Source organism: Monosiga brevicollis, genomic scaffold (assembly GCF_000002865.3).
Source record: "Monosiga brevicollis MX1 MONBRscaffold_18 genomic scaffold, whole genome shotgun sequence".
Lineage (NCBI taxonomy): Eukaryota > Choanoflagellata > Craspedida > Salpingoecidae > Monosiga > Monosiga brevicollis.
Window position 1 is genome coordinate 195,830 of NW_001865055.1, and position 25,248 is coordinate 221,077.

General features: G+C 54.4%; 8 protein-coding genes across 8 annotated transcripts; 2 read left to right on the forward strand and 6 right to left on the reverse strand.

The window, feature by feature from the left end:
- Positions 1-11: 11 nt before the first annotated feature.
- On the forward strand, positions 12-490 carry MONBRDRAFT_27215 (uncharacterized protein; the record flags this gene model as incomplete). The annotated part of the gene is made up of 3 exons (XM_001747607.1): positions 12-73; positions 121-226; positions 311-490. 3 exons carry the CDS (start codon positions 12-14, stop codon positions 488-490), a joined length of 348 nt encoding a protein of 115 aa, XP_001747659.1.
- A 266-nt stretch (positions 491-756) lies between these two features.
- MONBRDRAFT_33306 (uncharacterized protein) lies at positions 757-11,702 on the reverse strand (the record flags this gene model as incomplete). The annotated part of the gene is made up of 37 exons (XM_001747689.1): positions 11,656-11,702; positions 11,429-11,583; positions 11,239-11,283; positions 10,702-11,114; positions 10,243-10,394; positions 9,297-9,478; positions 9,174-9,216; positions 8,791-8,969; positions 8,663-8,698; positions 7,941-8,541; positions 7,440-7,633; positions 7,193-7,292; positions 7,005-7,162; positions 6,804-6,884; positions 6,625-6,699; positions 6,371-6,480; positions 6,005-6,319; positions 5,804-5,903; positions 5,536-5,706; positions 5,043-5,126; positions 4,807-4,923; positions 4,650-4,718; positions 4,399-4,506; positions 4,180-4,280; positions 4,021-4,101; positions 3,684-3,924; positions 3,323-3,515; positions 3,115-3,235; positions 2,867-3,021; positions 2,449-2,510; positions 2,214-2,324; positions 1,962-2,090; positions 1,744-1,858; positions 1,500-1,614; positions 1,043-1,388; positions 871-940; positions 757-815 (listed from the first exon to the last, which is right to left on the reverse strand). Exons 1-37 carry the CDS (start codon positions 11,690-11,692, stop codon positions 757-759), a joined length of 5,424 nt encoding a protein of 1,807 aa, XP_001747741.1. The 5' UTR covers positions 11,693-11,702.
- Positions 11,703-12,613: 911 nt separating this feature from the next.
- MONBRDRAFT_37926 (uncharacterized protein) lies at positions 12,614-13,791 on the reverse strand. Its single transcript, XM_001747690.1, has 4 exons — positions 13,748-13,791; positions 13,449-13,606; positions 13,322-13,366; positions 12,614-13,204 (listed from the first exon to the last, which is right to left on the reverse strand). Exons 1-4 carry the CDS (start codon positions 13,782-13,784, stop codon positions 12,692-12,694), a joined length of 753 nt encoding a protein of 250 aa, XP_001747742.1. The 5' UTR covers positions 13,785-13,791; the 3' UTR covers positions 12,614-12,691.
- A 503-nt stretch (positions 13,792-14,294) lies between these two features.
- On the reverse strand, positions 14,295-15,447 carry MONBRDRAFT_33308 (uncharacterized protein; the record flags this gene model as incomplete). Its single annotated transcript, XM_001747691.1, has 4 exons — positions 14,295-14,835; positions 14,973-15,017; positions 15,113-15,273; positions 15,408-15,447. The coding sequence occupies 4 exons, from the start codon at positions 15,445-15,447 to the stop codon at positions 14,326-14,328; spliced, it is 756 nt and encodes a 251-aa protein (XP_001747743.1). The 3' UTR covers positions 14,295-14,325.
- Positions 15,448-16,107: 660 nt separating this feature from the next.
- On the reverse strand, positions 16,108-17,305 carry MONBRDRAFT_33309 (uncharacterized protein; the record flags this gene model as incomplete). The annotated part of the gene is made up of 4 exons (XM_001747692.1): positions 16,108-16,683; positions 16,857-16,907; positions 17,012-17,163; positions 17,269-17,305. 4 exons carry the CDS (start codon positions 17,303-17,305, stop codon positions 16,195-16,197), a joined length of 729 nt encoding a protein of 242 aa, XP_001747744.1. The 3' UTR covers positions 16,108-16,194.
- Positions 17,306-18,174: 869 nt separating this feature from the next.
- MONBRDRAFT_33310 (uncharacterized protein) lies at positions 18,175-19,394 on the reverse strand (the record flags this gene model as incomplete). Its single annotated transcript, XM_001747693.1, has 4 exons — positions 18,175-18,795; positions 18,937-18,975; positions 19,093-19,241; positions 19,349-19,394. 4 exons carry the CDS (start codon positions 19,392-19,394, stop codon positions 18,322-18,324), a joined length of 708 nt encoding a protein of 235 aa, XP_001747745.1. The 3' UTR covers positions 18,175-18,321.
- Positions 19,395-19,956: 562 nt separating this feature from the next.
- Positions 19,957-23,350, reverse strand: MONBRDRAFT_33311 (uncharacterized protein; the record flags this gene model as incomplete). The annotated part of the gene is made up of 15 exons (XM_001747694.1): positions 19,957-20,246; positions 20,348-20,437; positions 20,537-20,607; positions 20,704-20,800; positions 20,960-21,026; positions 21,128-21,173; positions 21,300-21,430; positions 21,495-21,577; positions 21,730-21,840; positions 21,956-22,033; positions 22,188-22,301; positions 22,377-22,441; positions 22,562-22,634; positions 22,871-22,928; positions 23,274-23,350. The coding sequence occupies 15 exons, from the start codon at positions 23,348-23,350 to the stop codon at positions 20,205-20,207; spliced, it is 1,203 nt and encodes a 400-aa protein (XP_001747746.1). The 3' UTR covers positions 19,957-20,204.
- A 490-nt stretch (positions 23,351-23,840) lies between these two features.
- Positions 23,841-25,203, forward strand: MONBRDRAFT_37931 (uncharacterized protein). The gene is made up of 4 exons (XM_001747608.1): positions 23,841-23,981; positions 24,196-24,270; positions 24,414-24,617; positions 24,781-25,203. Exons 2-4 carry the CDS (start codon positions 24,221-24,223, stop codon positions 24,971-24,973), a joined length of 447 nt encoding a protein of 148 aa, XP_001747660.1. The 5' UTR covers positions 23,841-23,981; positions 24,196-24,220; the 3' UTR covers positions 24,974-25,203.
- Positions 25,204-25,248: the final 45 nt, after the last annotated feature.

The window sequence follows — 25,248 nt, forward strand, 5'->3', positions numbered from 1 at the left end:
TTGTCAGCGGTATGTTGGTTGTCGTCGTTGCTTGGTCCCGCGGTGTGGTGGGCGTTGTCATGGGCAAGGAAGGGTGCGGCGTATCTCATGGGTCTGGGCTGTTACCTCTTTGGCGAACAGTCTGGGCAAGGAACGCGAGTACAACTTCAAGGAGATTGCTCAGCAAGAAGCGCGCATTGAAAAGTACAAGGCCGAGGGTCGCGATGAATATGACGTCCGCAAGCAGGTATGCTGCCCGCCTTGTTCCGCTCTCCACTCTGGCTTCGTCCGCAACCTGGCTCACTTGGCAAGGGCGCGCGGTTGCTCGCAGTACGAGGTGCTCGAGGAGTGCAAGATGATGGTTCCCAACACCCAACAGCGGCTTGAAGAGGAGCACAAGAAGCTCACCGATATGGTCGTATGTCAAACAGCTCGGCGCCTTGCTCATCGCGCCCCTTGCCGCCGCGCTGCCCCCCCACTCACTCTGCCCTTCAACCGCACACCAACCTAGGCCAACGAGACAGATTTGGCCGAGACCCCTGAATACAAGGCGGCCCAAGAAATGCTCACCACTGTGCCGGTTCAACTGGAGTAAAACCTTTGCACATGTTCATCCCGCACTGACCGGCCTTCTCGCCCTCAGCCCCCCTTGTATGGCTGCGGCCACAAGATGCGTGTTGTTCAATTTTGTTGTGTGTGCGTATGTTTGTTCGGTCAAGCTCTGCCAAGGCTTGGCTTGGCTTGCTCTACAGAAACGCTTGTACAGACGGGCCCTGCTCAAGGTAGCTTGGGAGATAGGTCAATCGAATTATTGCTTGGTGCACTGGTACGCTTATCTGTCCACACACCGAGCAGCCAACCCAGCATTTTTATGGTCGAACATAAATGTACTTGCTTCCCGTGACTGGCACAGCCGCCTAAACTCCACACACGCACGCACACACACGCCAGCCGTGAGCTGCTGCAAATGCAAATGCAAATGCAGATGCAAAAGCCGACACCAGTGCCAATCACACATTCCCGCGCGCTTTAGCATTGCCACGACCAAAATCCAAGGCCTTACCCCCTTGCGTCCGTCCACCAGGGTCACGCTGGGCAGTTTGAGTTGGCCCGTGGTGAGAGGGAGCAGGTCAAACCGCACTTGAGACATAGCCTCCTGCCCGGCAGCACCGGGCAGAATGCGCAACACCTGGTTTGGATCACCTGCCAGCATAAAGTCTGGGGTTTGTTCCATAAGTAGCTCGGCCTCCTCAATGTAGCCGCTGCGCGCCCGGACCACGAGCTCCACCTTGACTGTTTCACCACTGCGACATGTTGACGGTGCTTGTACATGGGCTCGCAATCGCATCTCTTGTGCCACGATCTCAGGTAGCTCCAGCCTTAGCGTGTTTCGGCGCTCACAACCAGGCCTAACGCACAAAAGCAAGACAAAAAAAAAAAAAAAAAAAAAAAAGCAATGATAATGGTCAAAAAAGATACCTCGTTGCATCTGGTCTCGAATCACCAGCAATAAAACCCACCGCAACCAGGTGGCCACTACCGTGCCCAATGTCGTAGGCTCGACCACCTCACGCCGCAGCGAAAAAATGAGCTGCTCAGCAAAAGCATCACCCTCATGGTACAACTCGCAAGCGCCTACAACCCCAAGGTACCAGATTTCAAAGTGAGCAACTTCTTGGCCCTTCACCTGGCGCTATTGCAAAGAGCACGACCAACAGTATGGCCCACAACAATTTTTTTTTAGAAAAAAGAGGAAAGACTTACCTTCATCAATATTCAGCGCAGATTGCCCAGCCAGAATCTGCAACCCATCTGATTTGATCCCCGGTTGTACCTCAGCACCACGCAGCTCAAGCGGTGTTTTACTGCAGCATTGTAACTGATACATGCGCGCAGAGACGGCACATAATGAGCTGCTGCAGAGCTACACGCGTGCTCGTCCATCAACCCATCGCCTCACGCCATGGCGGCCAATGACACACCTCATAAGCGAGTCGCAAATCATCGTGGCACGGAAGAGGTTCTGCTAGGGACACTAGTCGGCCGTTGAGATCTTGCAAGTTGGCCGCCAATGCAAAGGGTGCAATCACGACCAGCGTTGCCTCAGAGTGCTTTGATCGTGCAAGCACAAATAAAACAAAAGAACAGGCAAGCAACACAGGGTAAGCTCATACGCATGAAAAATAACAGCAATGCCAATGTCAATGCGTGCGCCCGCCCTCATCGCAACTCACTTGTCGATGCGAGTCGCTGCCATGCATGTAAGTCAGGCGCGCAGACAGCTCCCGGCCAGGCGTGACGCTGGGGCAGTCGAGGAAGACACGTGTAGCAAACTCGCCCTGGGCCTTGAAAAAAAAAAAAAAAAAAAAAAGTCGTCAATGCGACATATGAGCACAAGATGGGAACAAGTGGACTGGAATTCGACGGTGCATGCCTTTGAAATGGGGCATAAAATCGAAATCCTCATACCTTGATGAGGCCCATATCCACCGTTCTAAGCACCTCGTCGTCCGCTGCCTCTTCGGTGGCATCTACGACGGGCAAACCCTCGCTGTCAGGTACACAAAGAGGACAGTAGACTGTGGCGGCGAGCCGACGCTAAAGCTCGTGGGGCAAGCACTATGCGCCCAGAAAAAGAGGCTGCGCGACTTACAGAAGGTGGCTTCTCCGTCGAGTGCTTGAAGTTGGCACTTGACGTCGACCAAGTCTTGCTCGCAGATGTTAACAACCCGTAGATCAAGTGGACAACGCTCGCCAAGCAAGCCTGGGTGTCGGTTCAAGGGAGAGGAGACAAGACGTGTGACTTATTCGCATGCAGGGCGGGAGGCCAAGCTCGTGGGACGAGATTTGCCAGTCGGGCCAAGGCTGCTGCGAGCAAAACCGTTACCGTGTGCTGGTGGAGAGAGCGTAACGGTTGCAAGCTCTTTGGTGCTGACAAAGGCCAAATGTGTGCGATTGACCACTCGTGAAAATGGCAAGGCTTGAACTTCCGTCGCTAGTGGCAGCGGCTGCTCTCCCCGAGCCTTGCCCGTTGCAAAGTTCCTAGTCCACAAATATTCAGCCAGATATGAGCGCAAGCACCCGGGCAGTGCTGACGTCAGCATGTCAACCGTCTTTGAGAATCAACCTACTCACCAATCAACGGTCAGCTGGTGCCGTGAGCTGCTCACCACCGCTTGGATGCGCTTCACAGCATATTGGATATGGGCCGCATCGGGCGCACGGTGTACTGGCACATTCAGGCGCAGAGTAGATCCTAGCACCAAAACACCCCCGTATCAATTGGTGGACGGATCCTTGGCCATCCACAAGAGGCGCTCAAACCACGCATGCAGCAACATACCGGCATTGAGTTGAATGGGTTCAGTGACGCCAGCTGTCAAGACGGGGGCATCGGCCACGCGCTTCTGACGTTTGCCATCGCACGCCTCAAGTTCCACGGTCAAGGATGACAGCGTCAGCGAAGCAGGCAGACTGGAGTTCAGCAGCACCAAAAGATCGGCCGTCGTGCCCGTGGCACCTAGCAAAGCTGAACACTATTTTCAGAGACAGCGTGAAACGGCCATGAGCAGCTTGTGAGCAAAAGCATAAGGGCATCTCTAAGCGGTCGCTTGAACAGGCATGCATGCACATGATTCGGTCTGACACTTGAGCGTGTGCTGCAGCCCCTTCGCTGGTGGCTCGTGGCATTAGGAGGGGAGTACCTTGCAGCGAATGGCCGCAGGCTCTGCAGCATGTACGTCAAGCACTGGTCCATCAGCCTCCCAGGCTGGGTCCAGGTTGGCACAAGCGTCATCAAAACCAGTTGTAACGCCGGTGTTGAGCCATTCAATGAGATGATTGAGAATGGCGCCGCGCTGGCTAGTTTCTAGCGGCAGCCGGCCATCCAAACATGCCAGCGAGCGCTGGCAGTACTGCACCCCATCACCCAGGGCAAAGGCACACCTAATTCCAATCAAAGGCAAGTCAGAGTGGGATGCAGCACTTGGGAGACCGGTTGCTAAACAAAAAAGGCAATGCCGCTCGAGAGACACGGCTAACCGAAGGGCGTGGACCTCATATTCTGCAAGCAGGGCAAACCAGGGCTCTCGCCATTGGATGGCGAGGACCTCTTCCCAACATCTAGCGCGGCATGGTGTGTTGAGTAGGGGCGTCGAGGCAGCACATTTGGGTTTTGAAAATGGCGCGCCAAAACCTCACTTGAGCGCCTTGTCATAGCGGTGCAGCGCCATGAAAGCATGTGCCAAGCGGCATTTCAGGCCGGCAATGGTACGGTAGACGGTTTGAGGTTCACGGGCACCCTGCAAGAGGCCAGCAGTTAAGATGTCAACCCAGGCCAAGCGAGTGGAGAGGCGGAGGGAGAAGAAGTGGAACGTGAGTGTAAACAGAGACGCCGACGGTAAACCAGGGTGACCGCACCTCTTTGCCAACAACTCGGTGAACAACTGCGTAGCGCTCAAAGTGTGCTAGGGCCCGCTCAAGCAGAACCTGTTGATGTGCGGCATGAGGCACTTGGTGCTCCAAAGCCTGTTGGGACAACCCGCCCCATAATATCGCGAAACACGCCCGGGCCAACGATGGGATGAGAAATGCAGCGCTGGTGGTGCTAGAGGGGGACAAGCTTTTCCTTCTTCACGTTCAAAAGATCAAGCAGTCAGGACGGCGCGCACCGTGAGAATGGACGTATCCGTTACGTTGAGAGTAGATTGTTCTGCCACTTGAATCTGTCCAAGGAACATCTATGGGGCACGCAGCAAAAGGTCAGACAGCGCGATGCTTGGTGTCGAGTTGAAGTCATCTGCGTGTTAGACAAGGACTGTTACGCACGCTCGTGGTCTCGGTGGCTGTGATATCCGTAGGCTGTTGACCGTGCTGAGCCAAAAGGGTCATACGTTGGTGCTCGTGGTCTGCCGCTTGTTGAAAATACAGGCCTGGGTGTTCCGTCTGTGCATGGGAACGGGCAGCAATGCATGGGAACGGGTAGCAAAGGGCATCAGGCTGACTCAGGAGGCTGGCATCAAGATGAGCTTGCTTCGGCCATGGAGCAGGCGAATATAGCGAACCATAATAGGCTGCAAACCACTGGCAACGGCCTTTTCAAAGACCAGACCAAACTGGAGGTAACTGTGAACGAATGTCAAGGGCCACTCCATGATGAGGCAACGAGGTATCGCAAAACACAAGCAGGCGAATTGGAAAACCACGAGCATACACAAAGCTGAAAAGTCGGGCTCGGCGCCATGGGTGCTGGTGGTCCACAGACGCTAAGAGCAAAGGGATTGGGTAGGGTGTGAATTCACAAGCCACCAGAAAGGTAAGACAGAACATCTTCCGTTTAAAAAAAAAAGGTTGAGCGAATCTGAGAATTGAAGGCGGGGGGAGGGAGCACGACACCTTGTCGAAGCCAATTGACCAGGTTGCGAAAGATTTTGAGAGCCATTAAGTTGGCATTTTGAAGAAAGTTGAGGTGACAAAGCTATATCGGCCAAGCGGTATGCGTCTTCTTGTAAGTGGGAGGGCGGAGGCAACAATCATTCGACCAAGCACCGAGCAGACCTTGATGTTGAGGAGGGAGAAAATATAGGCGAGCTCGAATTCACGGCCGGACAGGGGTGTGAGCTGCTGGAGTTCACGGACGCATTGCGTGTAGGCTGCGGTTGCTTTTGGATAGTCCTGCATGAGTTCGTTGAAGAACCCAATTTTGAAGGCGTATCTTGCAAGTAGCTCCTACCAGGGGTTGATGCGATGAAATGGCGCATGCCAAGGGAGGGAGTGTATAAGCGGATTGGCGGGGAAGGGCGAGGCGAGCATACAAGACGCATACCCGTTCAGTGGTCTCGTGGACGGCTTCACGCCGTGCGGTGACGCGAGCAATCTCAGCTTGGTAATGCTGGCCGCACAGCTCCATAAAGACTGACTCGAGCCTGGGGGAGTGATGATCCAACACGCAAACGAGTTGATGGAATGAGCAACGGCGGCGGTGAGTGGCAGCGAGCATCGGGCTGGAAGGCGGAGTTGGCCTCACTTGATGAGATCATGAACCACGCGTTGCATGGGTGAGTCCAGGATGTAAAGTTCCTTTTGGCGCAAGAGTTGGCACTTGTTACGCAAGGAGCTGGCACGCGCAGTGATAATTTCTGGGGCGATGGCATTGATGAGCGTGGCGTGATGCCGGCGATGTGTACCCCGGATCAGTGCAGAGCGCCTTTGACTAACCATCGGAGACTTCTTGTTGGCGGCGATTTTGGAGGAGAATGGCGATGAGACGAGTGGGCCGAGAGCCTCGCTGATCGCTACATGTGGGATGCTGCTTGTCAGAACGCAGCGGAGCAAATCCGGGCTGCAGAACCGCGGGGGAGGAGGGGGAAGAGGGAGAGGGGAGAGGACACACCGAATGGCGGCCACCATTTGAGCATATTCTTCTTCGCGCTTATTCCAGTCTTCGGCCTCCCACTCGAGAGCCATGAAGATGACAATGACGGCGGGAATCTCCTCAGCATGCTATATGGAGGAATGCGGGGCAGTGATGCAAGTGTGCGATGGGTGTGCTGGTGGTGCAGGCTCGAGCTTGCACGGCAGAGGTGCCGGCAGGCTTCAAGAGGGAGGATAGAAGGGGGTTAGGGAGAGAGAGAAAAAAAAGCGTACGCGACTTATCCAGTGACGCTTGATGATGCCGTCTGGAATATGGGCTTCTTCGGTGACGCTTTGGGTGGGAGCCGCCTGGCATGATGAACCAAACGTGCAGGTTACAAGAGGACAAGGAAAGCACGGCCGGTTGTGCCGGGGGTATGCGTGCATGACACCCAACTAGGTCGATGGCAGACCTTTTCCTTGCGAGGGGGGAAGAGCTGGTCTGTGACGCTCTTGAATCTGTACTCGAGCGCAGCTTTGGGTCGTTGATTGGCCTATTTAGCCCGGTAGACGCGTGAGTGTCGAGTAGCATTCTTCAGTTGGTGTCGTTGGGGTGCTGCAGGCATGGGTGCGCGCCGAAAATTGGTTGAAAAACAAGCAAGCTCCCCACGGACCTCGACGAGGCCCTGAAAGACGGCCTGGCTTTTTGGATCTTGTTGATCATGGGCACCAATCACATGAACCGGCGCGCGGGGTGCAAACAGGCCAGGCGGAATGGCCAGATGGCCAGCACCGACAGCGACCACATGATCGCTGGCCTCTGTCATCCCGACTGCTCAAAGAAACACGCCCGCAGCAGCACAAGCCTCCAGGCAGCCGAACTCGCCAGCCAGCCAGCCAGCCAGCCAGCCCAGCAAAGGTCCTTCGTCTACACGAGAGGCAAGAGCTAAAACCAGAATCGGCTATGGAGAGGAAGCAGAGCAAGAGTGAATGCAGGGGCATGAGGTTTGCAGCAATGGAAGCATGGAGCCCATGGGCAACGCCTCTGCCACAGAAGCAGCCCACGCTCCCCTCTGTTCTTGGTTGTTCCCGCTGCCGTTCAGACGTACTTCACTGACCAGAGAGAGAGAGAGAGAGAGAGAGAGAGAGAGTTGAGAAAGTTTGAGAGAGTTTGAGAGAGTTTGAGAGAGTTTGAGAGAGAGAGTTTGAGAGAGTTTGAGAGAGTTTGAGAGAGAGAGTTTGGAGAGAGAGAGTGAGAGTTTGAGGGTATCAACATTCATATTATTTCCAAGGGGTGAGTTGACTATCCGAGCATTGGGGGGGGGGGAAAGGATCACAGAGAGTACATCCGGATGGACATAATGGATGTAAAATGAATTGACATGGATGCGAGCCTTGGGAAAAACCGAAAGGACAAGGTGGAGGGAGGGGGGGGGTGTTCCCGTGCCATCTTGTTGCGGTCGGATGACAGCAGGATGGAGGTTGGGGAGAGAATACGAAAAGGCTTCACAAGATCGTGCAAGGTCGCGAATGGGCGCTTTCTTAAAAGAGCACGGCGAGGGCGGCGAGGGTGGCAACAAGGGCGGCGGCGATGGACGCGGTGGAGGCACTGCTGCTGCCATCCACGGTGGTATCAGCGCCGCACTTGAGAACAATCTTGGCCACGGAGAGTCCGTGTTGACTGTCATCATCGTCAGAGAAGAGGTGGGTGAAATCATCGTCAAAATCGAAGAGATCATTGCCAATGTGGATAATGGACTGATTGTGCATGAAGTCATCGTCGTCGTCAAAGTCGTCAAAGTCGTCGTCAAAGTTGAACAGATCATTATCATCGTCGTCAAAGTCGTCGTCACCGCCGACGGGCGCAAGGTCAGTAAGGGAAATGCATTCGTTCATAACGAGCGGTGAGCTGACGGAGGCGCCTTGGCATTTGTCGGAAGACGTGTGGGTGCGCAGGGTCATCGAGTCCTCGGTGCATGTGAGTTGGAAGGAGATGCCAGCGGGGCCGAAGACGCTCTTATCATCATCAAAGTCAAAGGGCGAGGGGGGGGCTTGGCAGCCGTCTTCAACAAAGATGCGCATGGGAGGGTTGCCGCTGCAGTCGTTGGTGGGGTAGATCAGCATGGTGCCCACGGTGTTTTCGGGAGCTTCGACGCAGGAAAACTTGAAGGTCTCGCCCATGCAGCTGTTCAAGCTCTGTGATCCCATGCTCTAAATTTTTCAATCATCCAGATCGCAGTCCATCGTCAGTTTGAGAAAGAAAGCAACACGAGAGCAGAGGCGCAAGGCAAAGTGTCGAGGCTAGGGATTGTAGCAGGCGCGGCATGCTCACCTTGGTGCAAGTCGTGTCGTTATAAACGGTAAATTGCTATCAAAAGAACCAAAAACAAAAAGCCCCTTAGGATCAGAACGGACATGGTCACGCCGGGCAGTCATGAGTGCAGGCCCAGGCGCACATACGTTGGTGTCGCAATTGATTTTGGCAGAAGTACGGCCAAGGGGCAGGCAGTGGTCTGAGGAGATGACCATGTTGCCAAAGCCAATGGGGTTCAGCACAAAGTTCCACATGCCGTCATCATCGCCGTCGCACGACGAAATGCTGGCAAAGCGGGTTGCCTGCGTGGTGGTGGCGAACATGGCTGGCAGGAACAAGCACGCGGTTTGGTGAATGAGCGGGACAACCGTCTGAGGACATGGCCAGTTGGCGGCGGGGTTTCGCGAGTCATCCCACTTGGCACTCTTGCTTCACCCAAAGTCACGCCGCCGCTCTTCCGTGACGACACCACCCCGATCAAGACCCTGACTTGCAAATAAACATTGCCGTTTGAGCAAACGTTACTAACCCAGCACGACGATCCATGCCGCCTTGGCCTTGGACGAACTCATCTTGCCGATTGCCGGAAAAACAACAGGGCAGTGCGGAAAAGCACAGGGAGGGGGGGATGAGCGAGCGGAAGAAAATGCACAGAGATGGGAAGTGTGTGTGTGAGAGAGAGGGGGGGGGGGGGAGAGAGAGAGAGAGAGAGAGAGAGAGAGAGAGCTTGAGAGAGAGAGAGAGAGAGCTTGAGAGAGAGAGAGAGAGAGCTTGAGAGAGAGAGAGAGAGAGAGAAAGAGAGAGAGAGCTTGAGAGAGAGAGAGAGAGAGAGAGCTTAAAAAAGAGAGGGCGTGTGTGAGCTGTTACCTACCACAAAAAGCCTAGCAAGCGCTCGCGCGTGTGTATGTGTGTGTGTATGTGGAAACACCACCCCCCTCGAGGTCGTGTGAAGTAGGAGTGCCAAACGTAGTGTCCACACTTGAATAAGGTCAATAGGTTGAGAGATGTGGAACGAGGGCGAAAGAGATGGAGAGGTATGGAGCGAGCGTGAGAGCGATGGAGAGGTATGGAAAAGGGTTGATAATGGAAGTCAGAGATGGAATGAGCGTGCTGGTTTAAATCAGAGAGAAACATAGACGACGAAGAAAACCTGATCAGATTTATCACCACATGGTTATTGCAGTTAAAAAAGAAGTTAATGTAGTTTTTAGCGTATAGTGAATAAAAGTTGTTGTCCTAAAAACACAGTTACTGTCGGTGTTGTCCTGATTCCTTGGCACAGACTGTCATCGGTCTCGGCAGTCGCCTGCCGTCTGTCTCTGTCTCTGTCTGCTGTCTCCGTCTTCTGTCATTGTCTTCTGTCTCCTGTCGTTGATCCCTGTCGTTGATCCCTGTCTTTTGGCCCTGTCGTCTTCTGTCTGTCTCTCCATCTCCTCCCCCCTTTTCCCCCCAAGATCTGTGGTGTGTGTGTGTGATCCGCCCTCTTACTTTCAGCAATTCAAACCCCGCCCGCCCCCTTTCCCTAGAAATTAACTCCATTTTTTTGACCTCCATACCTGTCCTCTTTTTTGGGAAATTAATTTTTTTTCTATTCTAACATTCGTTTGTCAGAGAGGCGCTGGTTCGGTAGATTCGCATCAATTTGCCATAGGAGCAGACGGGAAGTGGTACTCGGGACGGGTCTTCGTCCGGGGGTTTGGGGGTGTGCGTGTACACGCACGCGCTGTAGGACAGGCCGGCTGTGCGTCGGCTTGAAAAAAACATGCGTGGGACGGAGGAGAATGGAGGAGGCGTTCGAGGCGAAGGCCAGTCGACCTATCAATTCTTTGAAGGTTCGAGGCACAACAAGCCAGAGCATCAGTTCTGGCACCATGTTTCTTCTCTTCTCCCTCAGGTTTGCTCAGCACACACTCGAATTCGTACGCCGGGGCGTCCGAGCTGCACAACTGTGGGCTCAGAGCAGAGCCGCGACCAGGGCGACGGTGGCCACGAGACCAGCGGTCACCGAGGCGGTGGTCGCGCTGCCAGTGCCGTCGGCGGTGGTGTCGGCGCCACACTTGGCCACCATCTTGTCTGCCATAAAAGGGTGATCATCGTCATCATCATAGTCATCATCATCGTCGTCGTCGCTGGGGAAGACGGTGTTCAGGTCCAGACACTCATTCGCGGGCACGTTGAAGGTGGTGGCGGTGCCGGTGCACGAGGCTGATTCGGTGAACACGCTGACCACAATCTTCTTATCCTCACAAGCCACGGACATGGAGGTGGGGCTTGCGCGGGGCACAAGCTTGTCATCGTCGTCGTCGTCGTTCTGCTGGATGCAAGTGTCGGTGACAAAGTAGCGCAGGTTGGGGGTATCGGAGCAATCATCCTCGTCGTACATGAGCATGGTGCCGACGGTGTTCTCGGGGGCGGTGCCGCACTCAACAGAGAAGCCAATTTTGTTGCAGTCGAAGGTTTCCGAGCCAAGCTAAGTGTGTGAGCAGTGACCAGGCGGGTGACGTTAGGGCATCACGCGTGACGCTTGTGCCGCCAGCGGGCCAAGGGTGGTGGACTGAAACTGAAACTGGCATGGGCTCAGCAGCAAAGTATACCTCGTGGGCGCAAGTGGAGCTATTGTAATACTTCAGCTCGTTGGTCTGTCGTCAAGATGGTGAGTCACCATGAGAGTGAGAGAGAGTGAGAAAGAAAGAGAGAGCGAGCCGTTGGGCAAAGATGTGAGCGCGCGGCACAGAATCAGCTCTGCACACAGAACCACGATCTGGAAAAGGGGGCAAGACCAACCGTGCAGTCAGCCTTGACGTGCAGGCCTTCGACAAAGGGCACACATGCATCGGCGGTCCAGGCAATGGTGCCAAAGCCCAAGGGGTTGTGGTCAACATTCCCACAGAACTTGATCATGGCAAACTGAACATTGTCATCAGCTGCTGTTGCCGCGGCTATCGAGTGTCACAAACAAGGGAGTGAGGAATGAGTCCAGAGCGGGCGGGGCGATGATACCAGAGCCTTACCAAAGAGCACGACGGCCATCGCAATAGTCTTGAACATGATCCTGGTCTAGTCGGCCGAGAACAAAAATGCCACTCGCCCTCGCCCTCTTCCCGATACCACCGTTGACGGTGCACGTGTAACAAAAAATCCGTAGACCGTCGTCAGTGTTGTGATACGGCCACGACCTTTTTTTGTAAATTGTAATCGCTCGTGACTCGTTTTGAAAAGGGCGCGAACGACTGATTGATTGGTTCGGTGTGGTGGCGTAGTGGTAATTGGGTTGGATGTGCTGCACATGCCACACACCCCCGCCTTTTTGGCTCGTTGTTTTTTTTTTTTTACTCCACACTCATGAGACGCTGCCCGCTGGCTCTCTGGCCCGCTGGCTCTCTGGCCCGCTGGCTCTCTGGCTCTCTGGCCCCTCTGGCTCTCTGGCCCCTCTGGCTCTTTGATCAGGGCCATCAGGGCCATCAGGGCTATTAGGGCTATTAGGGATATTAGCGCTATTAGGGCTATCAGGGAACACTAACAAGGATATCAGGGCTAACAGGGGTCATGGGAAAGCAAGCAAAAAATCAAATCGACACCGTTCGTTCCGACCAAAAGGTTGACGCCCCCCTCACTGGCTTTTGCATCATGTCCTTCCGATGGTCGTTGCAGACAGGGACAGACCATTGCAACGACATCCGTTACACATTATTGCTTTGACGTGGTCGGTAGCAATCGCGTTGGGAGCCAGGTTGCAAGTGGCCGGACAGCCATGTAGGGGGCGTTTCCACTTCACGGTCAACTCTTGATTTGCAGGAGCACACGCCCCGAAATCGCTCCCATCAAGGGCAGGCTCTCGCCTGTCACTCCTGCGTTTCACAACTATAGGGCCATATGGCCGATTTGGTACTGCAAGGGTTGTATCTCGCCATCAAGTTCATGAGGGTGCGCTTTATGATTTCTTTGTGATTTCGCTGGGGGCTGAGTTTTAAAACTATGACCGTGAGATCATGATAAATTGCGTGTGCCTCACGAGGCTACAATGGCTTCAAATGATGAGACGCAGCTTTAGAGCAGAGCCGCAATCAGGGCCACGGTGGCCACAAGACCAGCCGTTACCGAGGCGGTGGTCGCGCTGCCAGTGCCGTCGGCGGTGGTGTCGGCGCCACACTTGGCCACAATCTTGTCTGCCAGGAAAGGGTGGTCATCGTCATCATCGTAGTCATCATCATCATCGTCGCTGGGGAAGACGGTGTTCAGGTCCAGGCACTCATTCGAGGGCACGGTGAAGCTGGTGGCGGTGCCAGTGCACGAGGCCGAGCTAGTGTACACGCTGACCACAATCTTCTTGTCCTCACAAGCCACGGTCATGGAGGTGGGGCTTGCGCGGGCCGCGCGTGGCTCATCATCGTCGTCGTCGTCCTGCTGGATGCAGCTGTCGGTGACAAAGTAGCGCGTGTTGGGTTTATCGGAGCAGTCATCCTCGTTGTAAAGGAGCATGGTGCCGACGGTGTTCTCCGGGGCGGTGCCGCACGTGATGGAGAAGCCGCCCCCGTTGCACGCGAATGGCTCACTGTTCATCTATGAAAGCGGTTGAGATTGGAGCAAGGGGCGGTGACAGGCCCGTTAACAGGCTCATATCATACATATCATATCAACCAAGGCTGTGAAAGAAATCAAGCCGGGCGAAGCGCGTACCATGTGAGTGCAGCTGGAGCTGTTGAAGATCTTCAGCGTACTGGTCTATACAAAGAAAGAGCCCAGAAGGTGCAAAAGGTGAGGGGATTTCCATGGTGGTGGATGAAGCAGGGGGGAGGGGACTAACCGCGCAGTCAGCCATGAGGTAAAAGTCTTCGCCATAGTACATGCAAGCGCCCGAGGTCCAGGCAATGGTGCCAAAGCCCAGGGGGTTGAGGCCTGAGTTGCCATCGCAGGGGGTGATCAGGGCAAACTGGACATCATCGTCTGCCGCGACGAAGCCAGCTGTTGTGGCAGCGTTTACAAATCATTGTCGATTGATGAGTCCAGAAAGACCGAAAAAAAAAAAAAAAGTGAGACGATAGTGCGACAGGGAGGGAAACGGCGGGGCGGCGGGGGGGGGGGAAGGCGTCCTCGAAGCCTTACCGCAAAAGACGGCGGCGATCAAGACGATCTTGAACATGATGCTGATTCCAAAAGGTGGAAAGATAAATGCCACTGACCCTTGGCGTGTGTGTAAGTAAGCAAGAGCGCGTTGTTGTTGAGAGAGGAGTGAGAGAGTGTGTGAGACAGAGACAGCGAGAGAGATGGAGACGGAGACAGAGAAAGCGAGAAAGAGACAGAGATGTTGATGGAGATGAAGATGGAGAGAAGACAGAGAAAAGAGGGACAGGGCGAGAGAGACAGAGAGTGAGAGACAGAGACCAGAGGGACAGGGCTAGAGAGACAGAGAGTGAGAGACAGAGACAGAGACAGAGATCCGTATGATACAGCAGAAGCGTGATGGCGTGAGTTTCGTGCCCCCCCACCCCCAACCCGTTTTGGTTGGAATTCCTGCTAAAGTAGGATGCACCTTGGTCCTCCCTCACACGGTATGCGCTGTTTCAACGGGGGGGGGTTTCTATTAAATTCGTCTCTGTGTGCATGTGCATGATCATCAGAATCAGTTGATCGCTTTTGAATTAATTGATGTGATGACGATGCGTGCATGTGATCGGGCAGGCTTAGAGCAGAGCCGCAATCAGGGCCACGGTGGCCACAAGACCAGCCGTTACCGAGGCGGTGGTCGCGCTGCCAGTGCCGTCGGCGGTGGTGTCGGCGCCACACTTGGCCACCATCTTTTCAGATACAAAAGGGTTGCCATAGTCATCATCATCAAAGTCATCGTCGCTGGGGAAGACAGCTGACATGTCCAGGCACTCATCAGCGGGCACGTTGAAGGTGGTGGCGGTACCGGTGCACGAGACCGAGTCGGTGAAAACGCTGACCACAATCTTCTTATCCTCGCAAGCCACGGACATGGAGGTGGAAGACGAGCGAAGCACGCGCCGATCATCATCATCGTCATCGTCGTTCTGCTGGATGCAGCTGTCCGTGACAAAGTAGCGCATGTCCGGGGTATCGGAGCAGTCATCCTCGTTGTACAGAAGCACGGTGCCAACAGTGTTCTCGGGGGCGGTACCACACGTGACGGAGAAGCCGCCCTCGTTGCAGCTAAAAGAATCATTACCCAACTAGAGTAGAAGCATGCGTGGTGCTTATGAGACACAAAGGGCCAACCATCGACTCAGAGCCAACCTTGGCCGTGTGAAGAGACGAGAAAAAAAGGTAAAAAAAACCAAAAAAAAAAACGGCCATTCAACGCGCGTACCTGATGGGTGCAGGTGGAGCTGTTGAAAAACTTCAGTTGGTTGGCCTGCAGAGAGTCGAGAAGGGTGGGTGAGCAAGAGGCGATTAGGAGCAGGAGTTGATCATTGGAGGACGGGAGTTTCAAGTCGACCGGGGACCAACCGTGCAGTCAGGCATAATGTAAAAGGTATCACTAAAGCGGATGCAAGCACCCGAGGTCCAGGCAAGGGAGCCAAAGCCCAGGGGATTCGCGCCATCATTGCCATTGCAAAACGAGATCAGAGCAAACTCGACGTCGTCATCGGCAGCCGCGACAAGGCCAGCTGTTGAAGCATGTCGAGTCGCGTTGCTTGATGAGTGCACAAAACGAAAAATCTGCGCCCAGGCGCGAGAGTAGATGTGTTCGGGGGTCTCCCACAAATCACCCCTGGCCGCAGGTAGCACATTGAAGCCTTACCGCAAAAGACGACACCGGCGATCAAAACGAGCTTGAACATGATGCTGATTCCAAATCGAGGAAAGATAAAAATGCCACTGAGCGAGAGAGCAAGAGAGCGAGGAGAGATTTAGAGAGAGAGAGAGATTGAAAGAGAGCGAGGAGAGATTTAGAGAGAGAGAGAGAGAGAGAGAGAGAGAGAGAAAGAGAGAGAGAGAGCGAGAGAGAGAGATTTTTACAGCGACGGAGAGAGATTTAGACGGAGAGAGAGACAGAGAGAGAGATTAAGAGCCATTTAGAGAGAGAGCGCGCGCTTGAGAGAATGATCTCAAAAAAAAGAGCTCGTGCAGGCGGGGTGGTAGGGCGTCATCAGACTTTCAAGGCCCAGGTCCGTCGTCATGACGTGTTTATTACAGCTGCACGAGTTTCAAAGCATACTTTTTGACCCTTCTGACATTAAATATGTCCTCCCAAAGCACAAAAATTTGTGATTTGCCAACGGATTTTTTTTTTTGATGATTTGCGGCTAGCGGCGACACGAGATGGGGCTTGCGGAGTTCTGAGGCAACCCTAGACCATGCATGGCCTTGCCATCGGACTGGTTGAGACGAGCGCCAGGATTTGACAGAGGGATCAGCATGATGTGTGTTTAAGTGTGTGTGTGTGTGCGTGTGTGTGTGTGTGATACCAATGCCAATTTGTGCGTGATCACATTGAAATTTTGGGTTCACAAGTCAAACTAAAAAAGACAACTGCGTCTAATAAAAAAAAAACATTCATCGAGCTGGACACGGCAGAGGCAGCCCAGTTAAAAAAGGGCGGCGACAAAAGCCACGGTGGCGATGAGGCCAGCCGTCACGGAGGCAGTGGTTGCACTGCCGGTGCCATCAGCGGTGAGATCGGCGCCGCACTTGGCAACGACATTGTTGGAGAAGAAAGGGTGGTCATCGTCATCGGCGCAGTCACAATCGTCGTCGCTGGGAAAGATGGAGCTCAGCTTCATGCACTCGTTGGCGGGCACGTTGAGAGAGGTGAAGCTTCCGCTGCACGTGCCGGAGCCGGTGTAGACGTTCAGCATGATATCCTTATTCTCGCAGGTAACAGTCATGGAACTCATGTCATCATCGTCAACGTAAGTCTGAAAGCATTCGTCGGTGACAAAGTAGCGCAAGTTGGGGGTATCGGAGCAATCGCCCTCGTTGTACATGAGCAGCGTGCCAACGGTGTCCTCGGGGGCTGAACTGCACTTGTACCGAAAACCACCCGCTCCGCAGTTGTTCAGGGTGATCGAATCCATCTGAAACAAAACCGGATTCAATGCGCCAGGCACCATCAGAGAGACGACATTCAATGTTGATTGCGAGCTTGCCACCACACACACACACACACACACACACACACACACACACACACACACACATACACACACACACACACACCGTCGTGCATGAGCCAAGGGGACTGATTTACCTGGCTGCTGCTGAGACATGAAGAGGCGTTGTGAACCGTAAGCATACCAGTCTGTGCATAGAGTTGGTTGCAGCGTGCGCATGAGAGGTCAAACCGGGACCAGTTGCAAGAAAGCCCGCTCATACGTGTGCCAGCCAACCCGTCATGAAACGAACCGTGCAGTCAGCCTTGAGGTAGACTCCATCAAATTCCATGCAAGCCCCCGAAGTCCAGGCGATGGTACCAAAGCCCAGAGGGTTGTAGAAGTCATCGTCGTTGCAATTTTCAACCGTCACAAACTGAGCGTCTTCGGCAGCCGCAAGGCCAGCTACCACATGTCAAGGCGTCAAGTGAGACCGTCATTATGACGTATCAAGTGCACTGTACCATCGGCTGCCCCGTTGCGAAAGCACCAATGCCCCAGTCGGCTTACCGCCAAGGAGAGCAGCGATCACGATGGTCTTGAACATGATGCAGGTCAAGGCACAACGTCGTTGGAAAAAAATGCCCACTTCTGCTTTAACAGAACAAGCGGCGGAAGCAAGTTAAGGGGGCGGGGCCGGGGTGGCGTCTTTCCCAGCTCGAGCCGTTCATAGGACGCCGTTGGGACTATCGTGGACTAGTGTAGTAAATTTTGAGGTTAATGCAGCAGATGAATAGATATAGTGCATACAACGTTGTGGTGTGATATAAGAAGATGGAGCTAGGAAGGTGGTTAACAAACTACCAAACCCGTGACAGAATGGGTGACGCAAGTCAATTCCTCGGAATTAATTTTGGCAGGGGAAAAGCGAGGTTTGAGCGTGTGGCAATTTGAAGTGAAATCGCATTGCAATTGTGTTGGCACGTGTACTTTCACCCCCGCGGATGGGTTGCTTCGACCCCATAATGACAATCCCACTGTGATTTGAGGGTATTCCGTGGGTATCACCAGAACCTCAAGGTGTGACACAAATGCCAAATCGCCACCTTGAGCTGCTGTTGTGTGTGGTAAACATGCCAACGCCCCGCCCCCCTTCTCTAGCATCATCCTATGGAAGTGCCGCTTCCCATAGTAGGCAGGAGTTTTTCTCGTTCTGCCGCGTGATTCGTGCCATTGCCTGGACGGCCCAAGGCAGCTAGCGCATCGCTCAGAGGGTCGTTGGCTGCTGGCTACAGGAGCGCAAGTGTACCGGCACCGACGGACGCAAGTCTCAAGCATGAAATGATTGGCAAAAGCACTCGCACCAGTGCCAGCAATGCATCAGTCCAGTCGCAAGTGATTCTAGCTGTTCAATTGTTATCGAAAGGACGAGGCACAAGGGGTCCCGCCATGGAAGGGACAAGGGCCGCGACCTCGACCGTCTCTCCGCGGTCAGAAGCATCTCGAGCCATTAAAGGTGGTGCCTCGCTGACACTGACGGTGTAAAAATTGGGATCGGCCGTCAAAAAATGCGCCAAGCTCGACGACTGGATGGATAAGGATGTGATTGCCCTACTAGCCAGCTCAATGCAGCGCAGCCACAATCAGGGCGGCAATGGTCAGGAGCAGAGGCCAGCTGGTCGGGCTCCAGAGCGCGGCGCCGCTACCGTCCAACGTGTTATCGGCACCACACTTGAGGTGAGCATAGGTGTAGCCCAAGACGTTGTTGGCGCCGTCATCATCACCCGAGTCGATAATGTCTTCAAACTCCAGGCACTCGTTGCTGCGCAGGGCAATCTTTTGGCTGCTGCCATCGCACGTGTTTGTGCTGTACGTCAGGACCTTGACATCGTCGCTTTCACAGGCAAACTGGAAAGAGGAGCTGGGTCCCGAGGCCTTGCAGTCGCTCGACATCCACATGCGGGCTGGCGGGTTGGACGAGCAGTCCGTCGTCTCGTACAGCAGCATCGTGGCCACGGTCGACGCCGGTGCGCGGCCGCACTCAAAATAAAACGCATCTGCCACACACGTGCTAAAATCTGTCGTGCTGGTCACCTCCTGCGAGATGCGAGCGGAGGCCCGCGAGAGCAGGTCGGCGGCGTGAGAATGTGAGTCAAGGTGTCACTCACCCTTTGACCTTGTCCCCAACTCCTCGTCTGGCTGGTCCAAACCCGACAGGTCTCCAAGAGAAATACGTACCGTAGTGCAGGCAGCATCGGAATAAGTCGTGATGCGTGCCTGCAGGAGGTCAGCAGTGGCCATGCATATCAGCAAGCACAGACAGTATCAAAACACACTCTCAGAGAAAGGCACGGACAAGCAAGGAACGGCACCCAGCGCGAGATGAAAGCCTACGTTGCTGCCGCACACGGGCTTGACATAGAGCGTGCCCGCTTGCAAACATGTGTTGGTGGACACGGCTGTCACGCCCATGAAGGGGTCGTTGTGGTGGCACAGCGTCACCTTGGCGGCGTCAATCTCCACTACCGCCCGTGCCGAGCAGACTAAAGGAGAGCACAGGTGTCAACACCGACACATTGTTTATTGTGAGCTTCTCCAGACCAGGCGGGAGGGCGAGGGGAAGCACAGCGGGAATAAGAAGCGCACGCACCGGTCAGGGCCAGCAGAGCGAAGAGTCCTCGAAAGCCTTGAGCCATGGCGATGATGATTCAACAGGTAACGCCTACCGACCGGAACGAATGACACCTCTATGCAACTCAGATGAAAAAAAAAAAGGGAAAAAGAAAATGCTCAACTTGCATGCTCCACCGGAACTCCAACCCACAGCCGCCCAAAGCCAGCGAGCCAGTGAGCCAGCGAGCCGGCGGCGCAAGGGGGCGGAGCCGCGGCGATGCAAGAGCAGTGTGAGACTTTTCATCATTGTCCGCATTTAGATAGTTGATGCAGGTAAGATGAGAGTTATTGTAGTTTGACAAGGCTCTAGTGTGTTATTTACAGGATACTTTCCGTCGATATGGCTGTACAAGTTGCAGCAAGTAAGACCGGTGTTGATCGTTGTAAATTCATGTTCAAAAAAAAAAACGATGGGGAATGCTCGACGGCAGCGGCAGGGTGCGGGGTCTTTGGCACGACGCGCCGGCAGCATGACTTGATGCATGGATTGCGGCGGAAGGATTTGGTGGCTTCCTTATACTACACGGCCTTGCCTCTCCTTGTGACATGCACCGTGTTTGGAGCACGGCATGAGCAGCACACAAATCATTATGATTCATCAGAATTCTTGGCCGAAACGGCACACAGTTGGGCAGCCACGACACAAACACAGTTGAGCGGAAAAGTCAGTTCTCGGTTACACTGGGCGAACCTTGGGGCAAATCTGATCTCGTGCCGCAAGGCGTACGAAGAAAACGTCAAAACAAGTCAAAGAAAACCAAAACAACAACGACGACGACGACCACACCAATTCAAAGCAACAACGAGAAAGGCGGCATCCTTCCTGCGCTGCTCTATGGAGCCGGGCAGCCATCCGTTTTGTAATCATAGAAAATCTAGGCCCCAGCATTTGTCCGCAGCTCCGTCAGTCAACGTGCCAAAAGTGTCAAGGTCGACGATACGGAGGCGGAAAGCAAACATTGCGGCCAGGGCTTACGTTCCAGAACAGGGCGAAGATCACCCCCACTGTTGCAATGCCAATGCCCACCCAGGCCACGATGGCCTCATAGTCGGTGTTTCGCAAATTCTGCAGGACCGTACATGCGCCGCAGCATGGCCATCATGAAACGCAACTGGGACAGGCTGCCATGCGCAAGTTTGCAGGCACTGCACTGCTGTGACACACCTTGAGAATCCGGGTCCCAAGCGTACAGCCCATGATAAAGCCCGCCAGATGACCAGTGTAGGAAATGTTGCCTGAGATAAGGAGGGGACCGGGGTGTGAGGGCTCACTTGCGACTGCCACACAGGAGTGCCTAGATGCGACAGGACACTGGCGCCAGAGTCACGTACTGCCAGACTCGGTGCCGTAGCGCTGATACAAGGAGATGGAAAAGTCCATCACAAACAAGACGCCCAACACGATGGCACGTGGCCAGCGGAATGGCATCTAGATCATGCACCAAACCACATCGGTCAAAGTGGCATCAGAGTCCGTGGGGTCCCTTTCAGCAAAAGGCGCAAAAGAACAGACGGGAAAAAGAAGGAAAGCAAGCCTGAAAACTTGCAGGGCAGCACGGGCACGAAAAAAAAAGCGGCGATGGCTCACCTCGGACCAGTTGAGAAAGACATCGGCAACATGGGCGCCAACCAAGGCGTAGACACCAGCCGAGGCACTGTTTGCCACGATGGGGGTGAGTGGACGACAGATTGGTTCACCGAGCCAGACGATGGCAAGGAGCGCTTTCGGCGGAGACGCGTGCGCGAGACTACTGACCCGACGAGGTTGGTCTCCGGGTCAAAGACCGAAGAAGCAAGTGAGCCTGCCAGGCCACCCACGAGGTAAACACCACAGGTACGAAGGGGCCCATGTACCATCTCAAGAGGCACGCCAACTACAATCTATGTTCAGAAAACAATCACGTGAGATGCAACAACAGGCTACGCACAGAGAGAGAGAGAGAGAGAGAGAGAGAGAGAGAGAGAGAGAGAGAGAGAGAGAGAGAGAGAGAGAGAGAGAGAGAGAGAGAGAGAGAGAGAGAGAGAGAGAGAGAGAGAAAAGGCAAGATACGCAAAGAGCCTAGATACTCAAAAAAGCAAAGAAAAATTAAAAACAAAAACATGGCGGGGCTTGGGGCTCGGACAGGACCTGCAGGAGAACGTTGAAGAGGATGTGCGAGATGCCGGCGTGAACGAGCATGTAGGTGATGAAGCGCCAAACCTCTTCCTAACAAAAACAGGAAAAAAAAAGGAAAAGCAAAGGTTCGTAAGACAAGGAAGGGAACATGAGGGACTTTGAAAGGATTGCAGATTAAAAAAATAAAAGACCGTGGGGTAACTTTTGGAGAAGCAGCAGTCAGGACGAGAGCAAACACGCACGCGGCAACCGGGGCGAAACGCCAGTTCGCTGCTAAAGCTGAGGGGACATTCCAAGCCCACGTTGTCATGGTCGTTGGGGCCGCATTCACGCTGAGCAAAATAAGCAAAGAGCTGCAAATGTCAATGGGGGTGGCAAGCCAGGGGTGGGCAGCCATGAGAGAGGTGACGGCAAAGCGAGCGGGCCCCGGAAAAGTCACTTTGCAAGGACCGCACGCATGGTACGCACGGCAATCTCAACAATGGAAAAGCAAATCATAAAGAGCGGCGGCGGCCAAAACTTGTACGAGGCTAGATAGCTGTCAGACTGAGTTGTGCGGTGACGAGAAACAGGTGTGCGGGGTCAGATGCATCAACACCAGGGGGCAGGCGGGCAAAGCACAGGTGTGGCTCGGCTGTGCAGCCCGAGTCCAGAGGAGGGGCGCCCTTGGCAGGGTGGAGCAGTTTAAAAAAGGCTGTACCTCGTCATCGTTCTTGCGCACGTAGGACTTGGCCACGAGGCGAATGAGGGCGCTGGCATAGACGGTGGATTGCCCCCGACGGTTGGTGGTGTAGACGGTGGCTTCGGCAAATTCCTAGCGAGAAACGGCGAGACTTGACGTCAAACGGGTCGGGACATGAAGAACGTGTTGGACAGCGTTGAAGCGTACCTGGAAGCTCACGCGACCGTCGCGCGAGTCGTCCAGCACGTTGAGCACATGGTCAGAAGACACACCTGGAGAGGAGGGGGGAGGGGGAGGCGGGTGCTTTTTTGAGCGCCAGACGATACTGTGGGGCAGTCGTGGCCCAGCAAAGGGCCAACGCATGCTGTGCAGAGGGATTCATGTGAGCATACCGGCAAATTTGACCTTTTGAGCGGCTTGAGTCAGCTCTGTGCGATTGATGTAACCCGAGTTGTTTGTGTCAAACTAGGGTGGCAGCGAGGCATCGGCGTCAAGGGTCAAGCCGGTCGGTTGGCGTTTTGAAAAGCTAAAATAAAAAGCAAGCAAGTCCTGTGCGCAGGTGCAGGGTGATACCAAGCGGAAGACGCGTCGGAGTTCCTCGATTTGCTGCTGCGTGAGCTAAAGAAGGCCGGCTCAAGGTGAGGAGCGGCGGCCTGGCCACGGTCACAGCAGTTGCAGCCGTCGCGCCCGCTGGCACGTACACCGAGGTCGTCGGTCAGAACAAGCATCGCCATGGCCGCGTTTTCTATGCTGCTGGGCCTGCAGGGGAGCCAACTACCGGGCGGTTGGGTTGTCATGTGAGCTTATCCAGGGCGTTCAGGGTCTGATTTTTCAAACAAGAAAAACAAGAAAGAAAAAGCACGTGACGCATCGCCCAGCCCATTGCAGAGCAAGGACAGTTGGGTCTGCCTGGCTCAGGGGGACGAGGGATTCATGAGCGTCAACTCTCAGACAAGATCCCCGGTCCCGGTCGAGCGAGATCCAGCCAATTTGCCTTGGTGCCTCTACCCCATCCCCATCCCGTCCAACCCCACAACTTGGAATCCCCCACATCACCACAGGGACACAAACACCCCCCAGCCCCTTCCATCACAAGGAGCACACCGCAGGGCACACAAGACCACGAGAGAGAGCACCAGAGCCCCCACCGCCCCCCGTCGCTGAGGGAAGCGAGCGCGCATGGACCGCCAAACGATCACGCCCCCCCCTCCTCTACCTCTGCAAAGTTTAGTCTTGAATTGAGAGAGAGAGAGAGAGTTTTGAGAGAGAGAGAGAGAGAGTTTTGAGAGAGAGAGAGAGAGAGAGAGAGAGAGAGAGAGAGAGAGTTTTTTGGGATGTGTGTGTGATATTTAAACTCCACAAGGAACGGCAAAACATGCTCTCACACGCACACGGATGCACGCAGCGGCTGCCAACAACAACAACAACAACAACGAGAGGCTAACATGTACATGTAACCTCCGATGTAAAAGTTTAAACTTTGTAACACGTTCGTAAAAGTTTAAGAAGCTGAAGTTTGTAAACTTTATGACATTCGGTGCCGAGCTGGCATGACCAGGAAATAACCTGTTGTCAACTACTGTTGACAACGATTCCGCCCTGCCCGCCCCTTTTCGCGTCTCTTTTGTTCTCGTGGGGCGCGGACCGCACTTTTTTTTTGCAAACGGCAGCGCGGGCGGGATCCGGGTGCTTTTGCCTCTTCGAGCGTGATTCGTGCAGATCATTTCGACGGGAGGTGATTGATCATCGTCTCAGAGGGATCCAGGGTGTCGTGTGGTCTCTGGCTTTTTTTTTATCGCTTTTTTATTCTTGGTACGCCTTGGTTGCATGCCGCCCCGCCCTCGTTGCCGATCGATCCCCGCGTGCAAGCGCCTGGACGTGTGAAGGGTGTCAAGTGATGCCGTGTGGCAGTGTTCAACCGGTCATTGCTTGTTGTTGGTTGTTATTGGCCTCAAGGGGCCAGCTGCTTCCCTCTGTTTTTTGTTCTTCTAACCCTGTCTCGATACGACTCACTTCTTGGCCACAGACCCCACCAAGCAAGACCTTTCACCATGTCTAGCGTCGTCGCCTGTCACGAGTGCAACAAGCCCGTACACAACCGGTACGCTCAACTCGGTCAAATGAAGGCAACCAGTCATTTTTCCCGAGCGCTGGGCCAGAACACACGCAAATTCGGTCTGGCCTCATCCCTCATTCTTGCCCGCCCTTACACCTCTCTGGCGTCTTTCGCGGCATCAAACTTAGGTTCTGCACACACTGCGGTGCCCAGTCCAAGGCCTGGAGCTCAAAGAAGATTGAGGGCGCTCCCACCACCATTGTCTTTGACAAGACCCTCTACCCTTACTGTTTGTTCTCTTGCCTCTTCTGCTGCCCGCTGCGCGTGGTGATTAGCAACAAGCGCGTGGACACCAGCCATGGCTGGTGCATGTCCAACCTGGATGTCATTGAGTAAGTTTCCTCCAGGGGCCTTGTCCATGGTTGCCAGCTTGCAGGCACGCAGACTCGTATCCGCGTGTCGCTTTGAACACGAGCCGCAAGCCACCATGTGCCAACCCGATCCACCACACGTCCCACCCGCGCTCTGACACTGGCTCTCCTCTTACCCCTTTAGCCTGCGCCGCATCACCGAGATTGAGTTTGACCGTACCGTGTGCGGCCTCTGTCTGGGCCGTGGCACCATCACGATCCATGCTTCTGATGAAACCAACCCCGTGACCAAGATCAGCTGCTTCCGGGCCAAGCAGGTTTACAAGGATCTTCGCACCGCCTGGAACAAGGCCAAGCTCAACACGGTCGTTTCTTAACTACCCGCTGCTCTGCTTTGCAAGCCGGGATGTTGTGTCGTACCTTTGATTGTGATGCCCCCTTTGTGATGCCCTTTCCATTGCCGAGTCGTGCTAGAAGAGAGGTTGCGGGAAGAGGCGCGGCGCGCGCTTCTCTGCCAAGAACAATCACAACAGCCGATTGTGTGGCCCCTCTCCTCAACGCCTCATGTCCGTTTTCTTCCAAGACCATTAATTCATGTTGATGCGTGCCTGCTGCCCCGTTTGCACGGCCTTTTTGTTGATCTGCAACCGAT